We start from the raw sequence: 14,942 nt of genomic DNA, 5'->3' as shown, positions 1-14,942 counted from the left end.
CAGGGAAGGGCTCATAGATGAGGGCAATTTTAATGGGGCTTTGGTGAATGAGTAGGAGTTCATCCAAGAGAAAAGAGGATAAGATATAAGGCCCGAAGGAAGAAGAGCTTTTGGGTAAGGCCTGCCCTGTTTAGAGGAGAGGCAGAGAAACTAAAATTCCAAACCCTACTTGTGAAAGCATAAGTCTTCAAATTGGGCATTGAAACCTGACTAAAGTCTCCCTTACACACACACACGCACATACCATTTGTTCAGCCTCCCTGCATACAACTAAAGTATCTCCCTTCTTTCTTCTCAAATCCCACAGAGTGTAAATGGCAAAGCAAGCACCTGATCCTTTGAGGTAGGGATTGATTGTCCTGCAGTTGTAGCCACGATTTGGGAGGATAAGAGAGTGGGCCAGAGAGTACCCTAGAAATGAGGCCCCCACCCCTCACTTACCAATTTATGCAGAAAATGGAAGAACATATTCAATCTTTTTGTAATATTTTCTGAGCACCTAATATGTGCCAGGTACTATTCTAGGCACTGGAAACATGGAACAGTATGGAGAAATCCCTATCCTTGCAGAGTGTACATTCTGGTGGAATGCCTCTCTCGGCTCCCTGGAGATTGGACCTCAAGCACAAGCTGATCCAAATGCTGCCTCCACTTCCCAGCTCCAGGATAATGTATCCCACCTGCTAGCATCCAGGGCCTCTGCCAAAGGCCCCTCTTATAGGACACAGCAATGGGGGCCTCACATTGCAAGTCCCTTGCAATGCCTCTGCCTTGCAGTTTGGTTTCACTCTATCCCCTTGGATTCTGGGGAAATTAGAGGGACCTTGATGTTCCCAGGGCTCCTGAGGGCTGGGTATGGGGCCCAGCGGTCCTGTTGACCAGGGGCTATCAGTGCCTGGGCTACTTTTCAGTGACATCTTTGCAACCTCAGAGGGCTCTGTCTCAAACACAACTCAGAGTTTGTCTCTGTCTGCTTCTGCCTGTTCCCAGGTGAAGAGTGTGAACCTGTCCGAGGGGGAACTGCTGTCCATCCGCGGGGTGGATGGCCCCACCCTGACCGTCCTGGCCAACCAGACACTCCTGGTGGAGGGGCAGGTAATCCGAAGCCCCACCAACACCATCTCCGTCTACTTCCGGACCTTCCAGGACGACGGCCTTGGGACCTTCCAGCTACACTACCAGGGTAGGGTCAGACCAAGGCTGAAGAGCCTCAGTTTCCCTCTGGAGAAAAGGATTTTAAAACTTTTTGTGCCAGGGCCTCTCTGACAGTTTGGTAAAACCTACAAACCACTTCTCAGAATAATGTTTTTAAAAGTATAAAATAAAATATATACAATTTTAAAGAAAACAGTATTACTGAATTGCAGTTATCAAAATACTGTTATAATCTATGATGCCTTAATCTATGTGCTTTTTATTAATTCATTAAACAATATCTTCTAGTAGTTCTTATAATTGCTGACATTTCAAAGTACTAAGGAGCATAAGAAGTATGTTGAGATACCCATTATGATGTGAAAAATATCTGTGGTTTCTCTTGGTGTCAAAGTCACAGGTTCTACTACAATGTTGCAGTTTGTTGTCAGGAAATAGCACAGCTAAGGTAGAGGCTAATGAAAATAAGCAAGTAACTTTCCTTCATTCAAGTTGGCAGGCCCTGAGTTCAATACGTAGATCCCCTGTGCATCCACAGACTCCTGATAAAGAGCTTTAACAGGATCCTTCTCTCTTTTCTTCTTTCTCTACTGTTCTTCCTTTTGGTCTGTTCCTAAGTCTCCTCTGTTTTGCTCTCTGTTCATTCCTCTCTTCTCTTACTTCCTTTTTCCTTCCTTCTTTTCTCCTCCCTCTTTTCTTGTGTGTTTCTTCATTTCCTCCTCTCTTTCTCTTCCTTTCCACCCTCTATTTTCCCTCCCTTCTCTTTCTCTCTCTCTCTCCTTTCCTAGTCCCCCTTTTTCTTCCTCTTTTCTTCCACTCTCCCTGCACCCCATTTCCTCCTGCGCAGTTCCCATGACCTCAGGTCTCCTTTGCCTCACCCAGGAACTTTCCCTTGGATACTTATCAACTGCTGAAATACATGAATGGAAAGTGGATTCGTGAACCATGCAACCAGATATTGAGAGTCATCATGTTTTATATCAAATCGTCCAGACATTTGAAAACAACAACAACTCATTTTCAACTTTTCTCTCACCTGTTTCTGAAACAAGTGGATGACTACATAGGGGAGTGTCCACTTCATCACAACTTTTCAATATGGATACTTCCCTTTGCTGTTGTTGTGAATTTGAAAGCAACAACAAAAAGGAATTTGAATCGTGAACATGAATGTATTCCTCCTAATCAGCACTGAGAATACAGATATTCTATGCTGCAGGAGAGGTCAGACTATGGTCTAGGGTGAAGAAGCTAGCATGAATTTGACATCCTCTTGTGAAAACTGAGGAATTCAATATGGCCCCCTGCACCCTTTTACTACCCCCATCTACTGACTGCGGAGGAGGCTCTTTCTTTGTGTTATCTCGTTTAATCCCCTCCACCACCTGTGAGGTGGAGGCACTGAGTCCTTGTCTCAAGGTGACATCATTTGTAATTGATAGAGTAAGAATGTAAACTAACACTGGTTTTCCCTCCAAGGCCCAAGCTCTTGTCTCACAGGCCAGTAGTTCTCAAGCTTTCATATCCTTGGGCATTTCCCAAAGACCTGGTTCAAGCATCTGCATTTTTAACAAGCACCCAAGATGTGCATGCAGGTGGGACTAAACTTTGTGGGTGGTCTTGCCCCTCCCAGTCCCAGAGAGAAGGCCATTTTGTGTCCACATAGTTAGAGATAGGCTCAAAGGAGGTATGGAAACTCCTTTTTCATCCCAAACCCACTGTCTCTGGTTAGGCAAGGTGGCAATTTTTAAGCCCCAAGAAAGTGCTAACCTGGCAGCTTCAGCACGATATGATCAAAGAGAGTCACAAAAATAGCGTTCTCTGGAGCTCTGGAGTCCCCAGGGGCCTCATCTTCTCTCCCCAGCACAAATTGGCTCCCAGGATGTGGGTCAGGTTCTTGATCTCCCGCTCCGAGTAGTGACTGAGTCTGCCTCTGCATTTCTTCCCAGCCTTCATGCTGAGCTGCAACTTTCCCCGCCGGCCTGACTCTGGGGATGTAACGGTGATGGACCTGCACTCAGGTGGGGTGGCCCACTTCCACTGCCACCTGGGCTATGAGCTCCAGGGCACTAAGATGCTGACGTGCATCAATGCCTCCAAGCCGCACTGGAGCAGCCAGGAGCCCATCTGCTCAGGTATGCTGCAGTCTCAACCTGATGGTCCCGCTAAGAGGGGAAAGACCAACCTGTAGGACATCAAGAGTGACCTCAGGGAATGGCTTTCAGCCCAGGGGAAGAAACTGCTCCAAATATAGATGACTGTTGCTATTTATTTATTTTTTTGTATTGGAGCAAAATTCAAAAAATTTCATAATATGAAACGTACCATTGGAGACATTTTAGTATGTTCACACTACTGTGCAACCATCACCACTATCTAGCTCTGAAACATCTTTAATGCCCCAAATGGAAACACTGTACTGAAAGCAGTCACTCCCCACCCCTCCCTCCTCCCCACACTCCCTGGCAACCAGCCGTCTGCATTCTGTCTCCGTGGGTTTATCTATTGTGGGTATTTTATGTAAATGGAATCATGTAATATGTGACGTTCATGTCTGACTTCTTTCACTTAGCACTTAGCACTTAGCACTGTGTTTTCAAGGTTCATGCATGTTGTAGCATGTATCAGTACTTCATTTCTTTTTATGGCTGAATAATATTCCATTGTATGGATGTGCCACATTTTGTCGATCTGTTTATTCATTAGTAGACATTTGAGTCATTTCTACTTTTCAGCTGTTAGGAACAATGCTTCTATGAACATTTGTACAGAAGTTTTTTGTGTGGATATGGTTTTCATTTCTCTTAGATATATACTTGAAAGTGGGATTGCTGGGTCTTATGGCCACTGTATGGATAACTTTTGGAGGAACCATCAAACGATTTTCCACAGCAGCTGCACCATTTTACCTCCCCCCAGCAATGTGAGGGTACCAGTTTCTCCACATCCTTGCCCACACATGTTATTTTCCACGTCATTGTTTTTATTATAGCCATCCTTATGGGTATGAAGGGATCTCGTGGCTTTAATTTCCATTTCCCTGATGATTAATGACGTCAAGCATCTTTTCACGTGTGTGTTGGCCATTTGTAGATCTTCTTGGGGGAAATGTCTAGTCAAGTCCTTTGCCCATTTTTTATCAGATTGTTTGTCTTTGTGTTGTTGAGTTGTAAGCATTCATTATATATTCTGATCACTAGACCCTTATCAGTAGTTTGCAAATATTTTCTCCCATTTCATGGGTTGTCTTTTCACTTCTTAACAGTGTTACTTGATGCACAAAGCTTTTACATTTGGCAAAATTAAATTTTCTTTCGTGTGCTTTGAGTGTAACTACTGCTATTTTTCAAGCCCAGCCAATAGTGTTGTGCACCATGCCAGCGGCTGCATTTAATCCTCACAGCAATCCCATAGGATGGGAGCCATTATCCCCATTTTACAGATGAGGCTCATGGAGGTGAAGTCACTCACTCAGTCACCACATAGAAATTTTGTTTTGTTTGTTTGTTTGGTGGTGGTGGTGGTTTTTTTCTTTTTTTGAGATGGAGTTTCACTCTGTAGCCCAGGCTGCAGTGCAGTGGTATGATCTCCGCTCACTGCAAGCTCCGCCTCCCGGGTTCATGCCATTCTCCTGCCTCAGCCTCCCGAGTAGGTGGGACTACAGGCACCCGCCACCACGCCTGGCTAATTTTTTCTGTTTTTGCTAGAGATGGGGTTTCACCGTGTTAGCCAGGATGCTCTCGATCTCCTGACCTCATGATCCACCCACCTCAGCCTCCCAAAGTGCTGGGATTACAGGCGTGAGCCACCACGCCCAGCCCAGAAATTGTTGAAGGTAGGCTGCTGAGGCAGTCTGATGCCCTCTAGTAAAGAGAAGTAGGCCTGCTGAGCCAGCTGATAGAATCTGAGACTTCAAGGACAGATGGAATTTTAAGCACCTGTTGGGCATTGTTTGTCATTCAGAGCCTTTCCTATCTATGTACTTATTCAACAAACATCTATTGAGCACTCACTGTGTGGTAGGCATTGCACCTGTTGCTAGAGCTATTGCAGGAACCCTGACCCAGTTCCTGCTCTCACAGAGTTTCTAGCCAAGGTGAGGCTGTAGTGTGTAAACAAGTAAACAAGGATGCAAACATGCTGGTAACAGATTGTGTTAAGGACCAGGAAAGAAATTCACTGGGTGGAATGATGCAGAGTGAGGACAGAGAAGACACCAGTGATTGTGAGAGGCATTGCAATGGAGAAAACGTGTGCAGGAAGAAGATGTGATAGAGGACCTCATCTGGGAGGAGGACAGTGATGAGCGAAGGGTCAAGGAAGGATTACCTGATAACACTCCATGATTTGGAAGTTGAGTAGGAAATAGACTGAGGGTGGAAAATGGTGGGCGGTGGGGGGATGGGGATCATTCCAGGCAGACGCACTAGCATATGCTAAGGTTCAGAGGTGGGAAGGAACTCAATGAGTTTGAGAGAGCAAATAAATACATAAGATCAATCTGGCTAAAGTGCAGAGAAAATATCAGGACAGGAGGCTGGGGCAGTGGTCAGAAACTGTACTGCTCAAGGTCTTGAGAAGACAGGTGGACTAGGCAGGAGATATCTGGAAAAATGTAAGCATAAGGGTGATCATTCTGACTTCTATTTGGCAAAAATGATTGAGGGTGGTCAGAGTGGATCCATGGAAATCAAGATGGACAATATCTACTATTTCACTTGAACTCAGGGAGATAAGATTACCACTTTCATAGGCAAAGAGAATGAGGCTTAGAGAGATGAAGTAACATACTTGAAGTGGCAGAACTTAGTCCAGAACCCTTCTCTCCTGAGCTCTTTCCCTTACAACTTCCTTACTCAAAATATGCTCCTCAGACTAGTGAAATTATTAGAAATGCATAATCCTGAGCTCCATGCAAAACCAAATGAATCAAAATGTTCACTTTAACATGTCCCTTGGGTGACTCATGTGCACATTACACCTGGAGAAGCACTGGTCTATACCACACTATCCCTGCACCAGTGGGCACAGCCTTGGTCATCTTCAGCTCTCAAGAGAACAAAAGCCTTTCAGAATTCTCGAAAGTCCTGATGGTGGTTAAGACAGCATAGGTTGCCCTGCCACCTACTATGTGCCAGGCTAGGAGCCGTGTGTGAAGAGAATATTGGAAATAATAAAACATAATTCCCACCCTCCAGTTATTCATAGCCAAGTGGAGCTCAAAAAGCAAATGAGAGTTAATGATGAATTCCGAGATTTAATTGTTACAGTATTGTTCCCCCAAGGCCCTCCAGAATTTTTCTTTCATTTTTTTAAACAAAGATAAAAATCAAAACCATAGGGCAGTTGGTCTCCACGCCTCTCTCACATTAATTTTTATCTATGTGTGAAATCAGGGAGGAATTAAGCTTCAATTTGTGCTAAGAAAGATGGATGGGGAGCCACGGCTGGCAAATTGAAGCCAAACAGAGCCATCAGTCGGCTTAATTAGGCAAAGAAGGGAAGCAGAGAAGCTGCAAACGATCAACGGCTTGGGAGGACAGATGGCCAGAGCCCCCCACCAGGGACAGTGTCCTCCATCGCTCAGCTCCTGAACCACAGGGCAATAGAGCTGGCTATGCTTTGAGTGCCCACTCTGTGCCAGGAATGGCACTAAGCGCCCCGTACCCATCATTTCATTGATTTCTCACTACTGTCCTATAAGGAGGGTGGACTTATCACCATTTTACAGCGGGTAGACTCACGTGATTGTCTTAGATCCACAGCAGCTAACTGGCAAGGTTTGAACCTAGGGCTGGCTTAATTTCACAGGACAACCTCTCCTCTAGGACAGCAGGGCAGCCTGGAGAGAGAAATGAACCTAGTTTTCTGTCTGTGGTCCTGAAAGAAGTATGGAGCTTCTTGGCAATGTCTTTGCTGTAGGTCACAACACAGTCTGGAGCAGAGAGAAGAGTTATCCACCCTTCTCTGCTACCGCAAGCCCCATTCAGTCATACTGTCATTCAACAAACATTTAATGGGTACCCGCTATGTATCAAGCTTTGAGCTGATACTAGAGATACAAAAAAGAAAAAATATTCATTCTTTCATTCAACAAACATTTTATAAAGCATCCACTATATTCCATGTACCTTTCTGGATTAACAGATTATCATAAATAAGACGGACAGCGGAGTAGCGACTTCAGTAAGAGATACTGGAGTGAGGCATCCTGAGCTTGAATCTCAACTGCTCCACTTATTATGTGTATGTCCTTGAGGAAGTGGCGTAACACCTTGAACTTCTTTTTTCCTATTTTGCAAAATTAATGGTTGGTACTCAATAAATATTTGCTGACCACATTCTACATACCAGGAGCTCTTCTGGTTGCTGGTAGTATGATGAAAGCAAGCAAACAAAAAGTGTCCCAGCTTTTGTGGAACCTACAAACACCTTAGCCATCTGTGAGATGGCTCCAAATAACCTGTCCAACTTTTGTTTCCTCTCCTATTTCTCTGAAAATGAAGGGGGAACCAAGGGTTCTGTGCTTGGGAAGGAAATATTTTCCAAGCTCCTTTGATCCTCCTAAAAGATACAAATGGCTCCCAATGAAACCCTGGTCGTGGTGTAGGACCCAATCATAAACCTGGGCTATACTTCACATCCCTTCCTCCTGGACTGCCTACGACACTCGGTGAGAGGTGTCTGCTACCCACCAGCTCTCCTTAGAAAATTCAAAACTGGCTGAGTGCAGTGGCTTACACCTGTAATACTGGCGTTTTGGGAGGCCAAGGCAGGTGGATTAAGAGGTCAAGGGTTTGAGACCAGCCTGGCCAAGATGGTGAAACCCCATCTCTACTGAAAATACAAAAATTAGCCAGGCGTGGTGGTGGGCACCTGTAATCCCAGCTACTCAGGAGGCTGAGGCAGGAGAATCGCTTGAACCCGGGAGGCGGAGGTTGCTGTGAGCCGAGATCATGCCACTGTACTCTAGCCTGGGCGACAGAGCAGGATTTTGTTTCAAAAAAAAAGAAAAGAAAAGTCTCAAAAAAAAAAAAAAAAGAAAAGAAAAGAAAAGAAAGGAAAATTCAAAATTGCTCTCCCAAATAGTACATGAGAAAACAATTTCCTCAGAACCAAATATTTCCTAAGAATTAGAGTAAAAATAAGAACACCTTCTTGCTTGTGAACTGGAAAGTGTTCTTTCCAGTGTACAAATCACTTTTTAATATTTTTCATTAGATTTTTATGATAAAAGTAATAGATGATTCTGGTAAGAAATTTTTCAAAAGTAGTGAAGTGTAAGAAATAAGAACAAATCACTTTTATATTCATGGTCTCAATAGATCCTTGCAAATAGCTCATTAAAATAGGTATGGCACACAATTTTCTAACCGTTTTTTTTTTTTTTCACTTAAAAAACAGCATCTTCCTATATGCTGAAGTATTCTTTGAGAACATGGTATTTAATTTCTGAATGGCTGGAGTGTATTTACAGTTATGCATTACTTAACGATGGGGATATGTTCTAGGAAATGCATCTCTAGGTGCCGTCATCATTTCGTCAACATCATAGAGTGTATGTACACGAACCTTGATGGTATAGCTTACTACACACCTAGGCTATATGGTACAGCCTATTGCTTCTCAGCTACTAACCTGTACAGCATGTTACTGTGCTAAATACTTTGTAACACAATGGTATTTGTTTATCTAAACATAGAAAAGATACAATAAAAATATAATATTAAAATCTTATGGGACCACTGTCATATATGCTCTCTGTTGTAAATTGGAATACTGTTATGTGGCACATGATGTATTTCACTAAACATCTGTGAGTGGACATTCATCTTGGTTTTTTTTGTGTGTGTGTGTGTTATTTTTCATTCTTAGAAACAAGATATCCTCATTCCTAACTCTTGGTGCAAATCTCTAAATCATCTTATTATAATATCCAGAACCATATTTACCAGGTCAAAGTGTTTGAGCATGTTTTCTAGGCTTTTCACTAAATCACCCTCCTGAAAGGTCATAACAGTTTGCATTCTAACCAGTTATGATGAGAGTGAGCCTTTCCCATCACCCTTACCATCTCCAGATTTTATGACTGCTTTTTATCTTGGCCAATTAGGTGGATGAAAGTAGAATACAGTTTAGATTTGCATTTCATTTTTTATTAGTGAGGCTGAATTTTTTCGTGCTTACTTAGTACTAGAAATATATTCCTTCTTTTGTGAACTGCCTGTTTATATCCTTCTTGATTGCCATTTTGTGATTAAAAGTCAGGGCACAGCCAGCACCATAGCACTGTCATTAAATAGCAGTCATTCCCTACCATGAAATACACATGTTGATGGTTCCAATTGTAGAGTGAAATCTCCTGTCAAACAGGAGGATTTCCTCCCAGGAGGACAATTCCCTTCCAAGCTTTCTCTCCCTGCCCTGTTTCCTCCCGCTCCAGGTCTCTGATGTTTCACCCTAGGCAAGGGGCAGGGGTGGGGATCAGGGGAGAATGAAACATTCACTTTCTTCTCTCTCTCTCTCTCTCTCTCTCTTTCTCTCTCTGTCTCTCTCCTCTCTCTCTCCCTCTCTGCTCTCTCACATTGCCCACCCACCCCTTTCTGGATCTAGCTCCTTGTGGAGGGACAGTGCACAATGCCACCATCGGCCGCGTCCTCTCCCCAAGTTACCCTGGAAACACCAATGGGAGCCAATTCTGCGTCTGGACGATTGAAGCTCCAGAGGGCCAGAAGCTGCATCTGCACTTTGAGAGGCTGTCGCTGCATGACAAGGACAGGTAAAGCTCTGAAGGTCCACACCCAACTCCGTTTCCTCCCAGAATATTAGAACATGGCTTGGAGACTTGGAGTCTTGAAATCGCTGAAGTTTTGACTCACGGAATTCAAGAAAAGAAGAGCTGGGGTGGATGGCAAATATCTTAGACACCATCAGCTTCAATCTCTTCCTTTTACAGATAAGGAAACCAGGGCATGCAGAAAGAAAGGGACCTGTCCTAGCTCACACAGCAGGCTAGGGGAAGAGGCAAAAAGGGAACTGCCCTATTCTTTCTCTTGCACACCCCTTTTTGCAGTTGAACAAAAAGGGAGTACGTATTGATCATCTGCTCAGTACCCAGCCATATATTAGGCTCCATGGAGAATAGGAAAGAAGTAGAAAATATTAGTTTCTGGCATGATAGGAAATTGAGAAGGAAAAACTAGACGTATGCACATGAAAGAACTAGGGAGAAGTTACCAGGCAGTATCTAAGCAAGACTGCGTCTGTAGAATCTTAATAATATGCATAGAATCCAGCATTATACAACTTTAGTATTCTGGGATCTTATTCTAGAATATTTGGGGATCTTATTCTAGAAATTCTGGGGTCTTATTCCAGAATGTTCTGAAATATTCTGGGATCTTATTCTGGGATATTCTGGGGTCTTATTCTAGAATATTATGGGGTCTTGTTCTAGAATGTTCTGGATTATTCTGCGATCTTATTCTAAGATCGTCTAGAAAACTAGGACTTTAGCTGCTTTGACTTGCTGTCTTGAATTCGGTTTCCTTGGAATCAGACATGGTGATAAGGATGTGAGAGGAAGTAGTTTACTGGGGAGCTGATCCTACTAAGCACTAGGAGGTGCATGGGAAAGTGAGATTGTGAATACTGGTTGCACTAATAATCAGGTGACTGCTGGGAAAATTGGGATTCTGTCCACTGGAGACCTCTGGGCAACTGTGTTGAGCATACCTCAGAGTGGACCTGTTGGAAGAGTGAGGGAGCTGGGGTATTTATGCACCAGCTCCCATTCATCACTGGATGACAGATGCGATGAGGAGCACTAACTATCCCCAACATCAGCTGCCACCCTTTGAGCTGGTTGAGTTGACTGATTCTCAGAGATTTGTGGTCGGAGGCCAGCAGAAAATGTGGGAGCAGTTGACTGCTGAGGAGTAGGAGAGGGTAGGGCACTGGCAGTGTTTATTGCACTTCCAGAATGCCCCCACCTTAGAATTTTTGATCTAAGAATTCTAGTGCTTTGGCTTCTTTGATGGGTCAAACCTAGACTATCAGGTCTTTAGGTTGGAAAGACTTTTTTAAAAAAAACAAAAAGACAACTGAATAATTTTCCCATGCCTCTTGAGTCCACTTCCATCTAGGCAGTTCAGCTTTATCCAGAACAACTCTATATCAATAAATTGCTGCTTTAAAGTGTAAGGTATCAAGCAGGGGCTCCCAAACATGGCTTTTCAGCAGCACCAGAATAATAACCTGGGGAACTCTTTAAAAATCAGATTCCCTATCCTTTCTTCTGGAGACTCTGAAAATCCAGGCATGGGAACCCTTGGTGAAGGACCATTTCCAAATCTTAGACCTCAGATCTGCCTCTTCTGAGGGGTGCTTGAGATGAGCCAAGCTTAAGTTTATACTAGACAACAAGAATTAGCAGAGACAAAAGAATGCATCAAAATGAGTATTTTCTGCAAGTTGTTTAAATCCTGACAAGTGGGCCCCCCACTGGCACTGGTCACTAGTAGTTTCTCTGGGGTCCTGCAAAGATCTGTATGAGCTGACACTTACCAGGAAAAAAACCAGCTTTCAAGTGTATCAGTAGGAAGAGAAGTTTGTAGAGTTCATCAAGGTTTAAGGTCAACACACACACAAAAACAATGAAGACACTACTCTCTGGGCCAAGAAGAAAAGAGAAATCAATTATGTCTGTCCCATGTACTTTATTGAGGGGAAATGGCTAAAATACCACAATATGTCAGTTGCAAGAACTCAGAGCTAGAAAAGACTCTACAAAAGAAATAAGACTTTGACCTAAAGTCAAAATGGAAGGAAACTGGATAATGGATCCAAAAAATACAGAAGGAGGGGTATTCCAGGCATGGAGAATTGGGGGATGAGCACGAAGATGTAGAGGAAAGAATTAGTAAATTTATTGGGGAGCTGCAGCAGAAGTTCTCATCAGAATAGGAGGAAAGAGAGCTGGGAATGTAGACTGGGGTTATATCCTGAAGGACTTTGAATGCCAGGCTACTTTTACAGGCAATAGGGAGCCATGGAAGGCTTTTTAGTAGAGGAGGGACATGAATAAAGATTTTAAGATGATTTTCCTCCAAATGGACTCTTTCTAAACTCGTCTCATAACATGCCCCATAAAAAGTGAGTTCTATGGTCAAACATGTCTGGAAGACACTGTGCCCACCCTATCCTTGCCTTGAAAGGTCCTAATATGTACTAGCTAACAAAGGTACTGTTAAGTCCTGCAGGAAAAAAAAAATTTAATTTTTATTTAATTCAGTATTTTGCAAATCCATTTGACTATAGACTACATAAGAATTTGAGAGAAAATACATTACTATTGCAGACATTCTAGAAAATATGGTTAGAAAATTGCTGGTTTTAAAAGAGTAATAGACTATAGAGATTTTGAGATCTTGAAGCTTTCCTCCAGAGCAACCCTCTTTGCCAAAAGCTCCTGTTCTTTGAAAGAGGTGTCCCAACACACAGTCCCGAAGATACAACAGAGTCATCAGGAATCAGAAGACTATGTAGATGCCCCTTCCCGCTCCTGGGATGCCCCCTGGACGCCATCACAGCCGCCATCCTTGCCTCAGCCATACTGGACACATAGCGAAAGAAACCAACTGTGGCTCCAACATTTATACATCTTAGTGACATTAGAAAGTCATCTGGGCAACATAAAATCAACTATTTTTATGAGTCAGTAAAAACCTCAAAGGCTTAAAAATGTGTGTTTATGACTCCATGAAAGAAACTTATCTAATTTGTATACTATTTTCTTTGCCACTTTTGCATAATTTCTTTAACAAACCAAGGCTGGCAAGGAGTCAAGTTCAAATAGCTTCAATAACAATAAAAATAAATACCCAACATTTTGTTTAACACATTTTATTTTTCAAGGCACTTTTTACTTTGAAATATTCTCAAAGCCCACCTGTAAGATAGGTCAGAACGACACTATGGTTAGGTCCCTCCTTTCACAGTTGAGGACACTGAGGCTGAAAGATGTTTTAAGACTTAATGTTAATCCAGAAGGGGAATTGGGAAATGGGAATTATGACTCCTGACTTCCCACACAGTGCTCTTAGAAAATGGGGATCAGAGACAGAGCCTAGCGGGGGTCAAATGCTTAATAAAGAAAACTTACCTACTGTGCCCTGTTAATTTTTTTTTTTTAGACTGAGTCTTGCTCTGTCACCCAAGCTGGAGTGCAGTGGCTCGATCTCAGCTCACTGCAATCTCTGGCTTCCAGGTTCAAGCGATTCTCCTGCCTCAGCCTCCAGAGTAGCAGGGACTACAGGCACACGCCACCATACCTGACTAATTTTTGTATTTTTAGTAGAGACGGAGTGTCATGATGTTGGCCAGGCTGGTATCTAACTCTTGACCTCACATAATCCACCCACCTTGGCCTCCCAAAGTGCTGGGATTATAGACATGAGCCACCACGCCCCATACTCTGATATAGGTGCAATTGTACCCATTTTACAGGTGAGAAAACAGAGACTCAGAGAGGTGAAGTGTTCTTGTGCAAAGTGACATGGGTCAGAAGTGACGGAGTCAGGACTCACACCCAGGTCTGCCTGACTACATAAGCCACCCTTTCGGCAATGAAATTAGTCCATTAATTCCAACTTCTCAATTAATAATAATAGTCAACATCAATTCATTAGTTCATCGTTTGGTTTATTGCATCATATACATTACTCTCCCTACAACCTCAGAATAAATCATAAGGAAGCCAGGACACGCATTTAGTCCCATCGTACAGAAGAGGAAACGGGTTTGATAAGATGACACTTGTCTGAGCACATAAGAGACAAAGTCAGGACTGGGCATGGTGGCTCACGCCTGTAATCCCAGCACTTTGGGAAGCTAAAGCAGGTGGATCACCTGAGGTCAGGAGTTCGAGACCAGCCTGGCCAACATGGTGAAATCCTGTCTCTATTAAAAATACAAAAATTTGTTGTGTGTGGTGGGGCACATCTGTAATCCCAGCTACTTGGGAGGCTGAGACAGGAGAATCACTTGAATGTGGGAGGCAGAGGTTGCAGTGAGCCAAGATCGCACCATTGAACTCCAGGCTGGGCAGCAAGAGTGAAACTCCATCAAAAAGAAAAAAAAAAAAGAGGCAGAGTTAGGTTTGGGATCGGGTAATGAGGCTCCAGAGGTGGCAGTCATAGCACACCCCTTCCTCTGCCATGTCAGTAACCCAGGAAAATCTGTCAGTGTCCCTCTGTCTCTCTGCTCCCACTACCAGGATGACAGTTCACAGCGGGCAGACCAACAAGTCAGCTCTTCTCTACGACTCCCTTCAAACCGAGAGTGTCCCTTTTGAGGGCCTGCTGAGCGAGGGCAACACCATCCGTATCGAGTTCACGTCCGACCAGGCCCGAGTGGCCTCCACCTTCAACATCCGATTTGAGGGTGAGGGTCCCTGGGGGCTTCCCCTTCTCTTGTGGGGTTGGGGGTAGCCTGGGAGCAGGGAAAGCATGGAGAGATAGAAATCTCGGCTGTGAAGGATGTGGGAAATCCCGTGGCCACATGGATCCTTTGGTTTCCAAAGACAGGCTCTTGGTTTCGTTAATAATAATGCCTACCATTAGCTGTGCACTTACTACGTGCTCAGTGCCTTCTGTGCATTGTCTGCTTGGATTTCAGCTTCTGCATCATGTTTGATCCTCATCACACTGAAACATTAGCACTGTTATTCTATCTGATTTTCGGTGAGGAAACTGAGGTTTAAGAAACTTGGGTGACCTGCCCAAGAC

The 14,942-nt window shown here is 43.7% G+C and overlaps 1 protein-coding gene across 1 annotated transcript in view; it reads left to right on the top strand.

Annotated features, from left to right (window-relative positions):
* The window catches only part of SEZ6L (seizure related 6 homolog like), a 214,430-nt gene that overhangs the window by 127,064 nt on the left and 72,424 nt on the right, over window positions 1-14,942 (top strand). The window contains exons 4-7 of the mRNA XM_030915875.1: window positions 991-1,183; window positions 3,105-3,290; window positions 9,769-9,934; window positions 14,432-14,598. Of these exons, the coding sequence (XP_030771735.1) occupies window positions 991-1,183; window positions 3,105-3,290; window positions 9,769-9,934; window positions 14,432-14,598 (712 nt within the window). The remainder of the gene's footprint in view (window positions 1-990; window positions 1,184-3,104; window positions 3,291-9,768; window positions 9,935-14,431; window positions 14,599-14,942) is intronic.

The sequence above is a fragment of the Rhinopithecus roxellana genome, chromosome 13 (genome assembly GCF_007565055.1).
Source record: "Rhinopithecus roxellana isolate Shanxi Qingling chromosome 13, ASM756505v1, whole genome shotgun sequence".
Taxonomy (NCBI): Eukaryota; Metazoa; Chordata; class Mammalia; order Primates; family Cercopithecidae; genus Rhinopithecus; species Rhinopithecus roxellana.
This window is presented reverse-complemented; position numbering and strand designations above follow the sequence as displayed.